The sequence below is a fragment of the Pseudonaja textilis genome, chromosome 5 (genome assembly GCF_049901715.1).
Source record: "Pseudonaja textilis isolate UNSWEBS1 chromosome 5, rPseTex1.2, whole genome shotgun sequence".
In the NCBI taxonomy this organism is placed as follows: Eukaryota; Metazoa; Chordata; class Lepidosauria; order Squamata; family Elapidae; genus Pseudonaja; species Pseudonaja textilis.
In genome coordinates this window covers 15695365-15716059 of record NC_141994.1, presented here as the reverse complement: position 1 = coordinate 15716059, position 20695 = coordinate 15695365, and the positions used below count along the sequence as shown (strand labels likewise).

The window sequence follows — 20695 nt, the reverse complement described above, 5'->3', positions numbered from 1 at the left end:
TGATCAGATCTTTGGTGAGAAGTAACTTTTTCTAAATGGTCTTTTAAAGTACATTATTACTGTGGTTTTGATGACAATGATTTTGTTTCATGTTGCTTTTCCCTGCATTCGTCTCAAAGTATCTTATTTCCTGCTTTAGACTTCATTCTGTATGACACCACAAAAGCAACACTTAAGCTTCCCCACCCCCTGTTTCATTTCAGTTTGTACCATTTCGGGATTATATTGACAGAACTGGAAACCACATATTAAGTATGGCCCGACTTGCAAGAGATGTCTTAGCTGAGATCCCGGACCAGTTTCTTTCCTACATGAGGGTCAGAGGAATCAAGCCATCTCCGGCACCACCTCCGTACACACCACCTATTCACGTGGTACAGACTCAGATATGAGCACTTTGAATATTGAATACTTTTCAAAATTAGACAGTGCTGCCAAGAAAGAGTTTTCCAGTACAGTGATGCACTTTAAGAGCCAGCAAGCTCTTTGTATACAGTAAGTAGAATTTCCTCGTGGGCTTGGGAGAAGGAAAAAAAAAAAAAGTTAACTTTGTATACCAAAATGTTCAAACTTGTTGCACGTGCAACTGAACAGCTTTTATTTACAAGAAGCAAAATGGTGAAGTTGTTTCTAAGTAAGTGTTACTGTTTCTAACAGAAAATGCCTATTAATATGGGGCGGGGAGGCACGATTGGAGAAAGCACAAGACCACGGGTTCCATTCAAAAGTCTTTGTCTTTCTGACCTAATACGTATATGTATATAATGTGAATGCAAATCCTCTGTATCACTGTTTACATGTTACTGTTTACTTTTGAAATTTAACAACTTTTTATACGTAGTTATTCTTAAACATTTGTCTTCTATCTTGCAATAGTAAAAATCCACAAGAGAAGCAATATCTCTTTGAATGATTGTCCAGACGAATTAGGTGCAAAGCTAAAAATAGAAAGTGGGGACAAATGCATTCATAGGTCTCAATAATGGAAACACCTCATTGAATAGCTCAGCAAAGTATCAACCTGATATATCTGAGAATAAGCTTCCAAGATGTGAATAGTGTAAGAAAATGTATTTTTGCAAGATACTCTAATCCTAAAATAACTTGTGTTTACATTTTTTAAGATTGATTATGCTGGCATAATAAATGATAACAACCGTATCATGCACTTCTAAGAACTTTTGAGCCCTGTGTTTCCTCATGTAAGGTGTGAAATCTGTAAAGTATCTTGCATTGAATAACAATAGACCTTTGGCGTTATATTGCTTTCTGAAGGTGAATATTTTACTATGATTGACAGTTGCTATGAGGTTTGTCTAGCTTGGCTATTCAAAAGTGGGGCTGGCTCATTTTGAGTTGGCTAAGACACCGTCATATTGCTATGGAGGGCACAATAAGTCGTGAATCTTATTTAACTTGATTAAAACTGCACAATTGTATTGTTTTGTGCACAACTTTGTGTATAGAACTACTCAAGTGTTTTATGATATGCCTGTTCTTATCTCAATTATCCAGTGTTTTTGCATGTACAGTTTTTACAAGAAATTCACATTTTTCTGGGTATTTGTGTCAAAATTTTACAGTAGAACAAATGGCCTTAAATCTCACAGATATCTTGGAAATGATTGTGAATTGCCTTTTACTTTTCTGTCAAAAATGTGTAATTGCCTTGTAATGTGTAGCGCTCTTTTTTGACACATAACCTGTTTGGTACTTTCTTTAATATTATATATGTTACACTGAATAACATGAAATTAAGGTGCGTTTTTAAAGCATGAAAGGGATTTCTTCTGGAAAAGCAAATACATATAGCATCAATAGCATATAATCCTATGTAATACAAAATCTTACACTTTTAAATATATTAAAGGTCCTTAAAACGCTATCTTATTGGAAAATGCTTCTCTGAATAGCGTGAGGAATAATCAACTTATTCAGAGTACCTAAATAATACTATAAATAGTAACTTCTACTTCAAATGTTGAAATTGCCAACCTAGGTACAATTTGATACTATTAGGATAGGTATATTCAGAATTTTGAAACACCTCATAACTTCTTTGATTAAACCAGACAGTGAAAAAGTGTTTTTTTTAAAAAAGAAAGTTGCCAAACACTTAAGTACTAAATATTTCTCTTATTTATATTTGCCAAATAACAACCAATGCAGTAATGTTTCCTTATTGCTTATTCTTAAGAAATTTCCCAAAACAGTTTCTTTACATTCCATTTTTTTCTGTTTTACAGTTGTGTTACTATTGAAATAAAAAAGGCAATTTCTGAATGTGTCCATTAGAATTTTTTTCTCTGGTGAGCTGAATGTTAATGTAAACTAAAAGCTGCAAACATTCCCATTTATTCCTTACACTTTGAATAATTAATTGTTTCATAATTGATTTCATAAAAGCTTTCTTGCTCCAAATTGCGTCTAATTTCATGTGAAATCTTGTATCCAGTTAATCTAAAACAGTGTTTTTCAAACTTGGCAACTTTAAGACATTGCCAATTTCCAGATTGCAGTTTGAAAAGCACTAATCTAAAATGTTGCTCATTTTTATCACTTCTTGACCAAATTTAGAATTATCATAAAAGCCTTCTCTGGTCAATAGATCATAAGAGATACAGAAAGTAAAATGAAATGCTTTTTAATTCCCTTTTTAAAAAGATTCTTAGTGGTAAGTATATATGACCCAAATAGAAAATATACTCTAGAATTTGAAATGAAAGATGTGACAAGCCAAGCCACAGGGAAGGGGAACAAAACGGCAGATCTTTGGTTAGTTCCATAAGCAGTTATAACAGGTAGCAATGATTAAAGAAGACTTAACCATATATTGTACAGTTAAGTTTAAGAGATCAAAATGATTGTACTAAGCTTGAGTAAGGTTTTTCAACATAGCTTCTCAACACAGCTTCTCAAAACTGCTGGGGGTAGTGATCTGAAGATGATCTGTGATTTGAAGATAGATGCAAACCATCCCAGGCTAAAACAACTTTTTTTTTCCAATATGTAAAAAAGAAGAAAGTTAAGGAATCGATCGGTCCACTAATGGGAGGAGATAGCCAGGAAGTGACAGGCCGCAGGGAGAAAGCAGAGCTGCTTAATTCATTCTTTGCATCTGTCTTCACACAAAAGGAGAAAAAATAGCCCAACTTACCACAAACAGAATTGTAAACAAACAGGAATACAAATTAAAATAGACAACAAAATGGTAAGAGAACATCTGTGTAGTCTAGATGAGTTCAACATACCAGGACCAGATGGATTACATATATTACTAATTCTATTGCTGTGGACCTCAAGTAATGACTGTAAGGGATGCCGCCCATTAGGATTGGAGGTTAGGACAAATAAATGAACTACCTCAATTAACAAATGGCCATCTCTGCTGTCTCCAGTGCATTTATTAAACAAATATACAGGTTGTTAAGTAGAGCATGTGGTGCCTCAGGGTGGAGTGGGGAATGGGACAATTGGTTGTGCCCACTTCACCCCAGCCCCCACCCCACCTAGGTTGACCCACCATGAGTGTTCATCCCTGACTGGCCCTCTCCTGGTGCTTCTCTGCCACTATTATTCCCCCACTGCCCCCCCCCCCCACTGCCTAGTGGTGCTGTGGGACAAATCTCCACGGCCGATTTCCTGTGCAAGCAAATTAGCTGTGCCTGTGATGCACCCGTGTGCCCAGCTATCTCGCCTTATTGGGGCGTCAGAGCAGGAGTTGAAGCAAACCGGGAGAGAAGGCAGTGCAGGAGAGAGGGCGGGAAGGGCCTGGGACACTTGTGGGGAAGTGGTGGGATCAGGACCTTCGTGGATGTGCGGGGGGGAGGCAGCAGCAGATGGCTGCCAGAAAGGAAGTTCTTGTCTGCGTTCCCAGAGTTGCTTATGCACAGTTCCCACAGGGATGACGGCGGGGAGAGGAACGCCACACGATGGCAGGAGGGAGAAGGCATGCACCCCTTTCCCTGTCTTGCATTCTTCCTCCTCCCCACCTCTACTGCCACACTGGGACGTCTTTCAATGTTTCGGGGTACCTGTGTTGTTTAGGTTACCGCTGTGGTGCCCATAGAGCCTCCTGCTTTCATCGATCCCCTTGCCAACCTTCTCTCTCCAATAGTCATCCAGGGAGGTGCGTGCTCAGTCACCCCCGGCCCTCCTCTTTCTTGCTCATGTGAAGAAAAATGGAATTCAAAGGAAACTGGCTTAGATTTCCAAAGAGACTCTACACCTGGTAACAACGACAAGCCGCACTCCGATCTTTGCTAACTGTCTAGCGATTTGCTGTGCTTAATGCCGTGACAGCTGACAACTATCTGATGAGAAATTCCCCAGCTAGACAAAATTTTCAGAAGTTCAGAGAGCTGAGTCACTTTTCTAGCCTGTGAGAGAAAAATAATAGTGCACTTCTTTTTTTTTAAAAAAAAAAAGGTTTATTTTAAGAACAAGATAAGAAACATCTTCAGAATCCTAAAAACAGAAAGTCTCTCACTGACAATGGCAATTAAATTATTTGAGAGAAGACTTGATGACTTACAAGGATGTAGATTAATATTCAACATTGGCATATTCCTCCAAAAGAAAGGATCAGCTATCTCCCTTCCCAAATTCCATGAATGCTTGAGCAAAATTGATTTTTATTGCAGCCCTGAGTGTTTTTGTGAGATAAAACTTCCCAAAGATATAAAATAATTCCGTTGCAGCAGTTATGCCACAATAAATCAGAAGGGTAAATTGTGAGTTATGCACATGGCTTTGGGCCATCTAAATGGATATTACAGGATTCACATACCTTGGATCAGGATGACTCCTCTAAGAGTCTACGGGTAATGCCAATCTGCCATGTAGAAAACTGCTGTCAGCACATAAGGATTCTTGATTCTAAGGATAAAGGCCAACAGTTGAAGTCAAGGAGATGTAGTTTTATGGAAACCAGATGTTCCACTTAACGTTTAAGAAGGGGGAAAGGTAAGTCGGCAGTGATGCAAAGTGAGCATGTCTATTCCTCACACATAGAAGGGCTCAGTTTTCTTATGCTTTGAGGAAGAGAAATTATGTTACAGGATTTAAGCTACAAGGTTCATGTACTTTCCCATCATCTCTAGCAGCAAACACTCCCACTTTGGTGCAAAGTGCTTATAAGGAACTTAGGCTCTTCCAACAACCCGAGACTCAAATTGTCCGCTCTGATTGCGTTGCGAAATTGGCAGTTCCCTAGACCTTTCTCTTGATATGTCTTGCATGGCATTACACTGCCTTCATTACCTAGGGTAAGCGTCACATATGAGAATTGCTACCACAAAGGTTTGATTTTTTTTTTTAAAAAACAAGTATCTTCATGGCTCAGAAGTCAGTTGATGGTGATTAGCCATAATGACCATTGTATGCTTTAAGTGTCTTGGAGCTTTCTGGATGATCCCAGTGAAAAGCAAAATGTTGTAAATTTATGCTGTAAATTGAATCCAGCAATGTTCTGAGATTAATCTTTTTCTGCTTCCCTAGGTTTTGGTATGTCGATACTAAGTTTTCTTTGGTTGAGGATTCTGGGAAATGTAATCTAATACATCCAAAGTGTATCAGATGAAAATAAAAGGTTATTCTGCTGTGGTTAAGAAGTTGAACTTTGAGGAGGCTCAAGTTTAAGTCTCCACTTGACCAGCGAGTTTAGGAACAATTAAGAGCCATTCCTTTTCAGCCCATCTTACTGTTCTGACCTGGCCTTCGCAGAAGCAAGAAACAGATTCCCCACAAAGAAAAACCCCTCTTTATTTACACATTGGGAATTAACTGCATTCACCAACAGATAGTCCTGCAAGAAGTTCACTGAAACAATAGTCCTTATTAGCTCATTATGATAAATGGAAGGTTGTGAGCTCCCAGCTGGGAGGCTGCAAATTAAGTCAGTTCAAACAGAGAAATAGACAACCCTCATTTCTGGCAAAGCAGGCTTTTGTCACCGGAGCAAACTTTCCAGAAATGTGGTTGTTGTCTGTGACAACCAAACCACTCCCTTTTCCTCCTATTTATTCCCCAGCCAAGGAAGGGCCAGTCCAGCATCCATATTGTTTTGCTTCCCAAGCTGGTTCACTGTCCTCCGTTGTTCATCTCTCCTATCTGCTCTGCGCATGTGCAGATCTGGAATAGGCCCCAGCTGTTCCTCCTCCTCACTCATCTCTGACTCCAAAGGCAGCTGCCTCTCCAGTTGGGAAATGCCAGACGGCCCTGGCTCTATCTCTGTGTCTGACGCTGGGCATCCATCAGAGCCTTCCCCGGGCTCCAGAACTGGCCCAAGTCCTTCCCCAACCTCCTCATCGTCTGAATCTGCTGGCAGCTCTGCTGGCAGCTGGCGGGCCACAACACTTACCTCCAAGAGAATGAAATAAGGGAAGACACCTCCACCCTCCCTGGTGAATTGCCTTCAGTGTTGAGAGTATAAATGCTAAAACTAAATAAATAAATAGTGCTGACATTTGAGAAGGCTCCTTTTTCTGTTTTCTTTTGGCATTTGAAGGCACCAGGTAAAAAGTACATTTTTCCCTCGTGGCCTTTAGAAGACCACTGAAGAGAGTTTAATTTCACCAAGCCTTCAACCCAAGTTTGTTATTTGCATTCAACATGGGGATGAGCTGATATGTTAACCATTGTTTGAAATGTGTTTATATGTGTAACCTCCCAGGGTCTTTTCCTTCTGGGAACTATGAAAACTGAAATAAATCAACAAATAAATAGACTGTGTATTTATTCAAGAGGAAACATACAAATGTGACTATATTAAGATTTGCTCGGGGTTGAATTCTGATACCTGCCAAGCTCAGGCAGAGAAGGAGACAATGCCATGGAATAGCAGAAGCCCCAAATAGCTGGTGCTAAAGAATCAAGACTATAGAAGAATTGACCCAGTGTTTGAAAAAGCTGGCCTTTGTGGGCTTCTTTGCTAGCACTGAAGCTGGTTATAAGGAGAAGGAAGAAGAATAGGTGCTCTTCCAGGGGGGAAAAAAAACCTTTTTCCCTTGAATGCCAATTTAATTCTAATGCCTGTATAGAAAGCAAATTAAAAAGATGGAACCCGATCTCCATTAGATAATGTCTTCAAGCAATGATCTCTGGAATATGGAAAATGAATCAATGTACTGCTGAGAGGAGATTCCATGTGTGGGAGAGAGAACCACAGAGTTAGAAGAAGCAGAGGGTTACTAAATTTTGTGTTTCTCAAGCTTTACAACTTTTAAATTGTGTCGAATTCTCTGAACTCCCCAGCCAACATGCTGCATTTAGCAAAATGGAACTCTTCATGTCACCAAATAAGTGGTTCCACTTTCCTTTAGAAAAGATTTTCTTCCCTGCATAAGTCAAAATTTGCCTTCCTATAACTTAAATTCTGTTCCCTGAATGCTTTCTTGAGGTTTGGTGTGCTGTTTTGTTACACTTTGTATAACTTCTATAAGAAAAAATGGGTTTCACTATTAAATTCCAATAAGTGAGAAAGTTAAGCTGAACTTTACATATGACCTTTCTACTTCCCTCTCTTCCACATTTGAAGTTCCATGACATGGTAGATACAAAGTCGCTGCAATAACACAATAGTTTGAAATAACTGGGAAGCATTTGACATGTTCTGCATGGGATTTTTAACAGCAGAATTGGTGAAATTCTAATGCCATTCCTAAAACCTATTCTTTTGATGATTCTTTTTGCACCATTCTTCAGCTGTCTATAATGGTTTCTAAATTCAAAGACAGTTCAGTTTTCAAGTTTATACAGGTGTTTTATAGGAAAAGATTGCTTTTAGAAAGTACACACATCAACAGATTGATGGGTTTCGTTTCAAAGCTTGATGTGTGAGTTTTGACATTGGCCACTAATTATCAGATCAGAATAGGAAATGAACTGTGTTAAGTCTATGGAGCCAAAACCACCAGCAATCTGATGCTACTTTTTTTTTGCAGCTCACAATATACTAGTGGTTTCAACATAAGTGACGGGGATGTGTCTGTTGGAAAGAAAGAAGAGAGTTACAATATTTAGCTAATGAGCTCTTATTTTTAGCCGTTTTCGCTAATGTGGGAAGTAGCATTTTTCTTCTCCAGATTTCTAAGCAACCACTGCTCCATGTCACCATTTAGTGAAGTATTACAAATGTTCAGCTACTTTCTAGGTGCTTATGTTCCCACCACACTAGAGTACGTTAGCGTTTGATAAATATGTACTTAGAGAACCTCAAGATTGTGCATGCCTTCCATTCCTTTCCCAGAACAACTTATAGCAATTTTCCAAACCTCAAAGATCAATAAACAGATTTCACTGTGTCAGGCAGTGATTTTTAAATAACAGTCCTCAAGATGTTGCCCAAGGAGGGGTGAGGAGCTTTTGCCCTCAGAGGTTTCTGAACGGCGTCTCCCCACAATCCTAATCAGCACGAACAGTAATGAGGGATGCTTGCAGTAGTCCTTCAAGTCTTAGAGGAAGATGGGTGGTTTAGAAATATGATATATAAATAAGTAAATGAACATCTGAAGAATCCGAGCTTCCCATCCCAAGTGTAGACTCTGTACTTTCTTACAAGATAAAATAAATAGGGATAATACATTAAATAGGGATAATAAAGAGACAGTCAAGCTATTCTCCAAAGCACCTGAGGGCAGGACAAGAAGCAATGGGTGGAAACTAATCAAGGAGAGAAGCAACTTAGAACTAAGGAGAAATTTCTTGACAGAACAATTAATCAATGGAACAACTTGCCTCCAGAAGTTGTGGATGCTCCAACACTGGAAGTTGTTAAAAAGAGATTGAATAACCATTTGTCTGAAGTGGTGTAGGGTTTTCTGCCTAGGCAGGGGGTTGGACTAGAAGACCTCCAAGGTCCCTTCCAACTCTGTTATTCTATTCTACTCTACTCTACTCTACTCTACTCTACTCTACTCTACTCTACTCTACTCTATTCTAAATACATTGGAGCCAATGCTTTTTCACTTTCTTCATTTCATACCCGACCACAGATTTTCAGTTACCTTTTCTTCTATTAAAGGCTCCTGCCATTGCTGCACCAAAATTTATTCAAAAGAAGATGATGGCCTTAAATGATTGTATAGAGTATTTACTGGGTGTGTGGAAAATATTTCAACCTCTGAACCGTCTGGTTCATAATGATAGTTTTGCCTTCTAAATCAAAACACACACAAGAGTCAAGCATTTTCCATCAAGTTCATATGATTTCCCTCATTGCTGCTTTCTCTGAATAAGAAGAAGCCATTTTGAATGTGGAGGAAAAGGATCAAGCAAGGTGAGTCATACTACATATGAACCTCCTCCTCCACAATCTCTCATTGAAGACTGAAAAAGGAAATGTTCCTTCTTGCCATTTCTTTTGCTGGGCTGCATTCTTATTATAGTGACATAGTTGCTGCCTTCCATCACTATGATCTGGGCACCCCCTGCTGCTCTGGAGGTTGGGTCAGCCTCAAAGGCCTTTAGTCATCCTTCTGAAAAAGAAATCTAGCAGATCTGTATGTCATGGACTCTGTGTGGGCTGTGAATGCCAAACAAAGGCACTGGTATTGTGTTTTCTGTCGGTCTTGGCATTCTCCTTCTCCCCCCGCCGTGCTCAAATCATTATATAAAGAACCTATTCATCCTGTGGATAATATCTTCTAAGAAATACACACACACACACAAATTGACTCCCTTCCTCTATTCTACCTGCACACATGAATGCATAAACACTTCTCATCCTTGGAAAAAAAATATTTAGCACAACCGACAGTATAATGGATATGCTGCCGTTGAAATCTATAGTATAGAATGCATACCATGGTATCGTCCCCATTGTTTCCACCTGGTGCAGAAAAGAACAACTATGTGAAATGGAGGCCTATAGGTTTAGTCTAGATTTACCTCTACCGCTCTTCAGAAAACCCCACCAGCCAATCAGGATGACTTGGTTTCTTGCTGTTTTACTCATAACTCAACTGAGCCTGAAGAACCAACATGCCAAGAACATGAAAAATAGTCCAGCTGCAAGCAGAATGCCCTGTATTGTTTGTTCCCCAACTAAGTGTTTTTTTTTTCAGCTGTGGCTCTTGCTCAAAACTTACCCAGAACATTTGCAAAGTGCATGATTTGACCAAAGGTCCATTTCATTAAAAAGTCTATTTCCAACAATGGCTAGGAAGACAAATTGGGAATTCACAGCAAGAAGACAAGCGATGCCACTGGCTAATTCTGACATTAGGAAAGAACAACGGTTGTTTGATTACATATTCCTTTTATTATTATAAATATATGTCACTGGTTGTTGTTGTTGTTTTACTGCCTCAGGTAGCCAAACATTTAGGTTGTTCCTATTCCCATAATCTGCTTCTTTGGAAATTTGGCCACACATTGAATATTTTGCTGAAGTAATGAAAAACTAGTTCATGTGTGCTTAATATACATGTGACACCATTCGGGTTAATCAGGAACTTAACTTGTTATAGAAGCCCTTTTCGTGCCATTGGTGATTATGACAATTCTGATCAGTGAGTGAGATGTGGCATAGTGTCAAATTTCAAACACCTTGGTATAAAAGAATGCACAACTTCCACCAATCCACAGGAAAACAATGAGATAGTGACCAAACTATTGGACTGACACTAGGAATTTAGGCTTACTGTCTGTTACAGAAGCTCACTAGGGCCAGGCATACTCTCAGCCCCACTGAGCTGTTGAGAAAGACATGTAATGTCTTATCAAGGTAAGCTCAGTTTAAGAGATGCTTGAGATCCATATAATGCCTCTGGAAATGTTCCATGTCCGGAGCATAGCCATGCCAAGTAGTTGTCCTGCTGATTTATAGCTTTTCTCCAGGGCATTTGTAATTATTAATGGAGAATCAGAACTTATGGTCTTTCAGGCACGCCCTATTATTCCTAATGTTGGGAAGTATTATGAGGAAGAAAAAGGGCATAACCTGGAAGGTCATAGACCTTCCACACTCCACTGCACACATATCAATAGGAAATTCTCTTCCAGGTTTTGGATTTCCTCAATGGAAAGTATGTGAGCCTTCAAGTTAATGTTAACTCCTAGTCCCTGCAGGGGTTTTTTTTTTTTTTGGTAGTTTCAGAAGTGGTTTGCCATTGCCTTCTTCTAGGACTGAGAGAGAAGAACTGGCCAATGGCTTTGTAGTCTAGTTAGAACTAGAATTAATGGTCTCCTAATTTCTAGTCTAATGCCTTAACTGTTGACTGAACTAGCTCTCTCTTCATTGATCAATAAGGGGGCCTTCAAACTTGACAGCTTTAAGACTTGTGGACTTCAGCTCCCAGAATTCCTCCTCCAATCATGTTAGCTCAGGAATTCTGGGAGTTGAAGTCCACAAGTCTTAAATTTGCCAAGTTTGAAGACCCTTGGATTAATAGATGGATAGGCATGTTAATTTAATTTAGGGTTAATTTAAGACAACAGAATCGGTTCCTTACGGTTTCTCTCTTTTTGACAAAAGAGGAAAACAGTAAGGATTTGATTCTGTTGTTTTGAATTAACCTAAATTAATGAACAAAATGATTTGATGAACAAAAGTGATAAAGAAAAAAAATCCCATTGCCCCTCCCTTAATTAAATGCAATTTCAAAATGACACAAATCAAATACAACTGCCTTCTTCCGTTTGAACCTCTGATTTTAAATTTTAAAACAGATTGGCCAAATAATCATGATTAACAATTAAGTGGTAATTAAGTATTATCCTTTAGTGAAAATTCTGTATGAAGGAGGTATTAATTTCTCCAAAATTCTCCAGGGAATCACAGGTCACAGTGGCAATCCACCTTTATATTCACTCCAGAAAAAAAAAAAAAAAAATCCACAGGCCTTCCTATCAAATTCCCAGAAACTGAGCTCAACTCAGAGAAGATGTTAGTTTTTGAAAATTGCTCCTTTGGGGTGGGGTTTTTTTTTTTTTTTTTGGCTACCTTTCCTTGTATTTATTTACTACGTCTACCTTGTTTCTATCATAATCATCATAAGTGATACAGACGTTAACATGAAGAAAATGAAGCTGTTTCCATAAGGAAAAAGGTCAATTGCCTAGACAAGAGGGGGAAAATCTAAGGTACTCTAAACATATAAATATCATGGCTCAATTATATTTCCAACTAGGTTCAAAGAATGAAAATGGGTAAAGAAGTGGCTAATTCAAATGGAAGGCCAAAGTTTAGGTCAGAAAGTGACAGAAGGAATCTTCTGCTTGATTTTACAGGCTTAACCTTTTCAAAGCTTTTGTAGATTAAAAAACTAGCAGACTGGTGGCTAGGCAGTTGGATCTGGCCTAGTGTTCCTTTCGGCCATCTTTTAAGTCATGGTTTTGTTTTTTCGATTTTTAAAAATTTATTATAATTTCATTATTGATTTTCAACATCATTTCCTTGTGATTTATAACCCAGAAATGACAAGGGTGTCATATATTTTGTTTATTAGTTAACATGGGGTTTATTAGCAGTACTATGGCAAAATGGACTCAGGGTCAAAAGATTTGATATGCAGAGAGAGAAGAACAAAGGAGAACTTTTCAAATGCTGGCTCCCACCTCCTCTCCCCACCCCTATCTTAAAAAAAAAATAAAAATCCAGGTGGTGAAAAAAAAATTGTGAGGATGGTCATGCTTGGGAGATTTCAATCTGTCTCACAGGATCTCAACCAGCAAATCTAAAATTCATGATCTTCGTGAAGGAAAGCTCCTAAATCAGAGGTGTCATACTCAAGGCCTGCGGGCCAAATCTGGCCCACGAGGTGCTTAGATCTGGCCCATGGTGCCATCCTAGAAACAGCAAAGGATTGGCCCACAGTGCCTCTGCCAGCAAAAATGGAGATCTGGTTCACGTGGCCTCCCTGGGCTCCGTTTTCAACGAAAATGGGGCTTAGAGGAGGATGCAGACCCCAAGTTCAGTTTTTGCTGGCAGAGGGCAGCAGGAGGCCATTGTGGCCAAAAATGGAATCTGGGGTCGCATGCATCCCCCCAAGCTCCATTTTCACTTGCCAAGGGCAGCGAGAGGTTGTTGTAGCTACAAATGGAGTGTGAGCCCGCTTTCGCCAGCAGATCGCTCGGGCCACCACAGATGCCCCAGCATGGGTGATGTCAAGCTGGTCACTTCCCCCCCAGCCACACACACACCCAGGTCAAATACCACCCTGATGCAGCCCTCAATGAAATCAAGTTTGACACCCTTGCCCTAAATTATTAAATGTGGGGCCCACAGATGTCATCCAGCCTTTTCTTTTCTAAGCCCCTTTGAAACTACATATAACTGGTACTGGGGAGTATCATCCGAACTGTTTCAAAGAGCTCAAAATCAACTATCAGTGAACATAAAAATATAATTGTCTTTATAAGATTGGCTTCTATACTATAAGATGGGTAAATGGCTGAAAAAATAAAACTTGTGTTTTCAGCATGTTAAGATGGCATGTTGCTTTATTCTGTAAAGCAGTGAGAAGGCAGAAGCTGAAGCTACACTGGCATCAGAGGTGGTACTCAGCAGGTTCTGACCAGTTCTGGAGAACCAATATTTGCTGGCTCTTTGAACTACTTAAAATTTCCACTACTGGTTCTCCAGAACTGGTCAGAACCTGCTGAATGCCACCTCTGCTTCTCATTATATCAATATTGATGTTGGCAGCCCTGGTTGTGGAGCCTCTAGAAGGGAGAAGACAGATTCCCCAAACTAACCAGCATAAAAACCATTTAGTACAATTTAAGAAGAAGGAAAAAAAGATTAATTCTTCCTGCAATCTAAATGATCCAGTTTGACCAAATGCCAAGGTTGCTTCTAAAATGCATCACTCATTGCAAACAATAGATTTATGTTCCTTCGCAGAGAGTGAGGAAATTCTCAAGACAAATAAATGGTCTCTGTGTCTGTCAAATAGAGAAATGTTGGCAGTTAAGCATTTCTTCAATAACAACATCAACATTGGTCCTAGAGGAAAGTAATTTAGTCTCCTAGAGGTCATGAGTTTTCATGATGTCTAGAAAGTTAAGACAACCAGAAAGACATAGAAATGATTACTATTATACAGATATTAATATCTGATTCCTGTACCTTTTAACTGGATGAAACAGTGCATCATAGGGTGAAATGTTTTGGAAAAAAAGTACCTCAAATGGACCAACTTACAGAATATGTCCAAAATCCAGAACCCATGCTTCATGTGGAATTGAAATTTGGCAAATTTTGTAGAACACTTTATGACATAAATATAAAACAGTTTATGACAAATGTCATAAAAGCTTTTCTGTGCTGACTTTTGTGCTGTACAATTCAATGTAGACGAAACAGTTTGTGACATATTGCAAAATGTTGGAAAATTAGCATTTCCTGTGCTAATTCTGCTAACCAGTTCAAGGCAGATATTCTATATCTCTGAATGTATCCCAACTTTTTCAGTGAAGGCAGCACATTAGAATTTCTGTCATTGCTACATGGTGGTGCAATGGTTAGAATGAAGTATTGCAGGTTAACTCTGCCCACTGCCTTGAGTTCGATCCTGACTACTCAATGTTGACTCAGCTGACTCTGTTAACTGCTCATAGAGTGCTGTGAAGCATTATGGAGTGGTATATAATGCTAAGTGCTATTGCTATTGCTATTGCGAAATCTGATAAGGAAATATCTCTGAAACAATGACTCAGTGGCTCATGGGTTCTCTAGTTCCTTTATGTCACAGTGTAAACTCGATTTCATCACATGATGTATCATAATATATCACAATCTTTTTTTGCCTTTGCGGAACCAGATTGGGCGTGGCCTGCACATCTGGCCCGTGGGCCGCCATTTTGACAGGCCTGCTTTATGTCTTTCTTAAAGCAGAGTAGAGAATTGCTTGTATTTTATAAGGCCTTAACAACCTCATTTTCCTCCTGACCATTGAATCTGAAACATTTATAATCCCATCTCATAAGATTGTCTTATTTTTGGTTTTCCTTCGGTGGACGTACTTTCAGTGTGTTCTGTTACTTTAACTTTGCCATCCTGAGACATTTTTGAAAGAGTAGTTTTGCAAACTGATCAAATAAAATCAATGGCTGAGTAGATGGAAATGGATTTCAGTATGCAGCTGCATTACAACATTGACAACTTGATAAAAAGGACAACCCCCGTGGAATTATCTCTAAACAATGTACATATATATGACTAATCTACATTAAAAAAAAGTATATCCATACTAGAGAGGTATGACATGACCATTGAAAAACAACAAGGATGTAAAATCTTAAATATAGAACCAATGACTAAAGTGCTTAATTACTGTGGGTGTGATGAGTTGGGTAAGAACTAGCAGCATTAGAATTTATTATGGATTTATAATCATGCTTTAAAAAATGTGTGCATTTATGAACTGGTATACTACCAAATAATAAAAAGGCTGATGAATATTATTTTCTATGGCCAAAGGGTAATTATTTATTAAAAATAAGGGGGAATTAAATAGTTTGAATGTGATGGTTAGGGGGTATGTACTTTTCTTTTTTCTTTCTTCCTTGCATAAACATCATATTAAAAATGATTGCCGTAAATATATTACGGGGAACTGTGACTTTTGAACATCCAACTACAGCAGCAAGATATGAATTTCTTTTAATAAAATGAATTCAATCAAGACTTTTTAAAAAGCAAATAAAAACCACACCAACACTCAATTGCTTGTTCACTTTCAATAATCGGGTCAAAAGAGGCAAGATTTTATTTCTATGACACTGAAAATATTTTTATTTATACACCTCCAAGGTCGGTCATTAAAATGCAATTGAAGTTTCACCTTTTTCAGTATGCAACTTGGAGGTCTTCTATTCCGGGGTGTCAAATTTGCGTCATCATGGCAGCGTCACATGACATATCAGGACTTTTTTCTCCTTCGCTAAACTGGGTGGGGGCGGGGCCAACACATGACATATCTGGCCTGTGGGGCGTGAGTTTGACACCCCTGTTTTAGTCCAAACCCCTGATCTAGCAGGAGATCCTACAACATTCCAGACAAGTGGCTGTCCAGTCTCTTAAGAGCTTCCAGTGATGCAGCACCCACAACTTCTGAAGGCAAGCTATTCCAATGGTTAATTGTTCTCACTGTTAGAAAATTTCTCCTTAGTTCTAGGTTGCCTCTCTCATTGATTAGTTTCCATATATTGTTTCTTGTCTTGCCTTATGGTGCTTTGGAAAATAAGTTGATCCCGTCTTCTTTGTGGTGGCCCCTCAAATACTGGGATACTGCTATCATGTCCTCCTTTTCACTAGACTACACAAACCCAATTCCTACAACTGCTCTTCATATGTTTTAGCTTCCAGCCCTCTCATCATCTTTGCTGCTTTTGTTTCTGCGCTCTTTCCAGAGTCTCAACCTCTTTTTTATAATATAGTGACCAAAACTGGGTGCAGTATTCTAAGTGTGCTCTTACTAAGGCTTTATAAAGCAGCACTAATACTTCATGTGTCCCTCTGTTAATGCAGCTTAAGATTGTATTGGCTTTCTTGGCTGCTGCCACAGACTGTTGTGATTATCCAGTAGGACTCCAAGACCCCTCTGACAATCAATACTGTGGAGCCAAGATTTACCTAATCTGAACCTGTACATTTGGTTTTTCTTACCTAAGTGTAGAACCTTATTTTTTTTTTGTCTGTTGAATTTCATTTTGTTGGATAGGCCCAGTGTTTGAGTCTGTTGAGCGCCTTCTGGATCTTGAGCCTATCTTCTGGGGTATTAGTTATTCCTGACAGCTTAGTGTCTCCTGCAAATTTGATGAGTTCCCCTTCAGAAGTGGTATTCAGCAGATACTGACCAATTCTGGAGAATCAGTAGCTGAAATTTTGAGTATTTTGGAGAACCAGAAAATACCACCTCTGACAGGAGATTTTACAGTATCCTTTCCCTCCCTCCCACACCCACCAAACCACAACCACAGAACCAGTAGCAAATTCTTTTGAATCCCACCACTGTTCCCCTTATATTCCCTCATCTAGATTGTTTATGAAGATACTGAAGAATACTAGGCCTAAAACAGAACCTTGGGGTATCCCTCTGCTTACTTCCCTCCATGTAGATAAAGTACCATTAAGGACTGCATGTTGAGTACAGTTTGTCAACCAATTACAAAACCATCTGGGTGGTGTTGCTGTCTATCCCACAATTTTTAGCTTACCAAGAAGTAGTTGTGGTCTTCTTTGTCAAATGCCTTACTGATATCCAAGTATACCATGTCCACAGCATTTGGCTGGTTCACTAATTTAGTCACTATGTCAAAGAATAAAATAAGATTTGTTTGGCATGATCTGTTTTGGACAAGCCCGTGTTGGCTTTTGGTTATAACTTTCCTGGCTTCTAGCTGTTCTGTTTTTTTATGATCTTTTCCAGGATCTTCCCAGATATTGATATCAGGCTAATCGGACTGTAGTTTCCTGGATCTATCCCCCCTCTTTTTTTTTTTTTTAAAGATGGGAACTACATCAGCCCTTTTCCAGTCCTCTTGTAGTTTCGTGGTTCTCCAGGGTCTTTGAAAGATATGGTTTAATCAGTGGTGGGATTCAAATTTTTGTACTATTGGTTCTGTGGGCGTGGCTTGGTGGGCATGGTTTGTGGGCATGGCAGGAGAAGGATACTGCAAAATCTCCATTCCCTCCCCTACCCCACTAACCTGCTTTCCAGCTCCGTTCTCCTGTGCAGGGCAACAAAAGAAGGCCCAGCCGATCAGCTGGGACCCAGGAGGCAGAGAATAGATGGGGGCAGGGCCAGTCAGAGGGGGTATTTGCCGGTTCTCCAAACTACTCAAAATTACTGCCACCGGTTCTCCAGAACTGGTCAGAACCTGCTGAATCCCACCTCTGGGTTCAATGTTTCCAAGATCACATCTGCCAGCTCCTTCAGAACTCTGGGATGTAATCCTTAAGGTCCCAGTTATTTGAATTCATCTAGCTGTTCTCTTACCATTCTCTGGCTTATTTTAATGAGATTGTCATCATGAACAGGACAGAACAACAAACTATGATTATGCAAATACGGATCGATGCCAATGTGCAAACCCTATCAGAGAGTCAGCCCCAAATGGCCTTTTCAGACCTCTCTTCAAAACCTTGACTTTAGATCAGTTCAGAGCGAGGATACCGATTTCTTTTCAATACACTTGACATTGCATAAAACAAAGGTGTTTCTTTCAGGAACGCTCCTCAGTGGAATATTAAAACAAGCTTCATTTGGATTAAATATTGTGAAGAATACCATGGAGGAACAGAAACACACACAGAGATGCCTGCGAAAGGGGAAAATGGTTACAATTCCGTGGCGAAGAACGTTTCCCTCTCTACATGTCCACTTCAAAGTAGCTTTAGGGTTCTCCCCCTGCCCCATCAGTTCTTCAAGAAGATACTAACGCAGCTATAAGCCCCTCTCTTATACCAGTGGGATCACACAGGTCAATTGCAGATCTGCTGCTTGAGATTGACATGAAAGTGCCGCCCCCAGGCAGGATACCACTGAAATGCAGTCGCCCTGCGGGATTAAAAATAATATGGCAACTAATGGGGGACTTTTAAAAAATCTTTTCCCCTTCTCCAGACTCCTCCAGCCTGGTGCCCTCTGTTCCATACTAGCAGGCTTGAAGACCTGCATTCCTATTGGTCTGGAAGAGTCGGGCCGTGATTGGATGAGATAAAGCACTCGTGATTGATTCGTAAGGGGCTTGCCGCGATTGGGTAAAACCAAGTGCAGCAAGCTCAAAAGTCTGTCATTGGCTGCCTAGCCGCGGCCAGCTCTATAAAAAGAGCTGTCGCGGCTGGGGTTGTTGTCTCAGAATCTGTTCGCTAAATAAAGAGCTGTTGTTCACTACTCGTGCCTCGCCTCTCTATCGGACCCACCGACCAGACTTAACACCCTCCACTTCCTCACCAGTTGAGCTTGTTGTGAATTACAGGAAGAGTCCCAAAGGTACTTTTTCAAGAGGCAACTGGACTTTCTTGGTTTTTTTTGACTCTACAGACTTTAGCTATTGGGATGAACACCCTTTGAATGGTGTGGAAATAGGAATGGATTTCCAGAGACAGAGAAGAAATAAACCTCCAAGCGCTTCAACAACCCTCTAAAAGGATACAAATAACCAGCTGTCTGCAAGGAATATAAATCCTTCCGTTCCCCACCATCCTGTCAGAGCTGAAGAACCTTTTTGGATGAGAAGCGAAACATCTTCAAAAGAAAAAAACAAAACAAGGAAGTCCAGTTACCTCCTGAAAAAGCACCTTTGAGACAGTCATGATCTGGATGACTGAGAATCTCTGCAGACAATCAGACCACTTGAAAAGCCAGGCATAAATGTAGCCATACCAGTCATTGATAAATTATTACTCATTGATTTCTCTGGCACTTTATAGGATGGAGTGAAGGCATCAGTTTGAGCAGCCTTTCTCTCTCTCTCCTTCTCTCCCTCTCTCTGAGAGAGAGTGTGTGTGTGTGTCCGTGCTTCCACGCTTCTCATTCCCTCCATAAAAAAGTAAAGGAAATTAGAATCTAGCACACTCACACATACACAAAAACAGAGTTCTTAGTTTAGATCAGGGGTTCCCAACCTGGGGTGCTTGCACCCGCTGGGGGTGCGAAACGATATTCCAAGGGGTGCGAGAAAAGTCCAGGTAAATAATAGGATATTGGCTACATGTTGGCATTTTTATTTATTATGCAATGGATTAACTTTGTTTTCATTTTAGGGTGAAGTATCGTTATTTAGTGGCCGTCACATACGTAGCTGAAAAGATTCAATCCTACCATATACTTAACGCATTCAGTCGTTCCTAAAGTCTAAATTTCAGGGGGTGCGAGGTTCGAGTGAAATTTCTTCAGGGGTGCGGGGCGAAAAAAAGGTTGGGAACCACTGGTTTAGATTGTATGTATGTGTCTGGTTATACAAAAACTAATCAATTCAATGATTATGCAGAGAACTACCCCTGCTCTGTGGACTGGCACTGGGCCACGACATGTCAGAAACTGGGCCGAAGCTCCATCCATGTGGGATACAGGCAGCAGGCGAAACCACAACTCCTCCAGTCCATGAAAAAAACCTCTCTCCACAGAACCGGTCCCTGGCGCTGTTGTGTTAAGCCGCTTTTCTCCTTAAAAGGCCTGTGAAATAATACCATGTAGCTGAAAGGGAATTGTCAAAAGATGAGATAAATAAAACCTCCGATGTAACAAGACAAATCATCCAAAGGTTCTAAAGAGGTGCAACATTACCAGAGAAAGGATGAGCCACGGGGCACAGTGGTTAGAGCGCAATACTGCAGGCTACTTTTGCTGACTGCTGCAGGGGTGGTATTCAGCAGGTTCTGATCAGTTCTGGAGAACCGGTAGCGGAAATTTTGAGTAGTTCAGAGAACCAGCAAATACCACCTTTGACTGGCCCCACCCCCATATATTCTCTGCCTCCCATTGAGTCCCAGCTGATCAGCTAGGTCTTCTTTGGTTGCCCTGCACAGGAGTACAGAGCTGGAGAGCAGGTTAGTGGGATGGGGAGGAAATGGGGATTTTGCAGTAACCTTCCCCTGTCACGCCCACCAAACCACACCATACCCACCAAGCCACGCCCACAGAACCAGTAGTAAAAAAATTTGAATCCTACCACTGTCATGGTTGTCCAACTGGACTTTTTGGCTTTTCTTTGAAGAAGTTTTGCTTCTCATCCAAGTAGCTTC

At 40.1% G+C, this 20695-nt stretch overlaps 1 protein-coding gene across 2 annotated transcripts in view; it reads left to right on the top strand.

The window, feature by feature from the left end:
- Positions 1-2283, top strand: part of LOC113437733 (copine-8) — a 66394-nt gene extending 64111 nt beyond the window's left edge. For both annotated transcript variants that reach the window (XM_026702862.2, XM_026702861.2), the window contains one exon: positions 204-2283. In XM_026702862.2, the coding sequence (XP_026558647.1) occupies positions 204-392 (189 nt within the window). In that variant the 3' untranslated portion in view covers positions 393-2283. The remainder of the gene's footprint in view (positions 1-203) is intronic.
- Positions 2284-20695: the final 18412 nt, after the last annotated feature.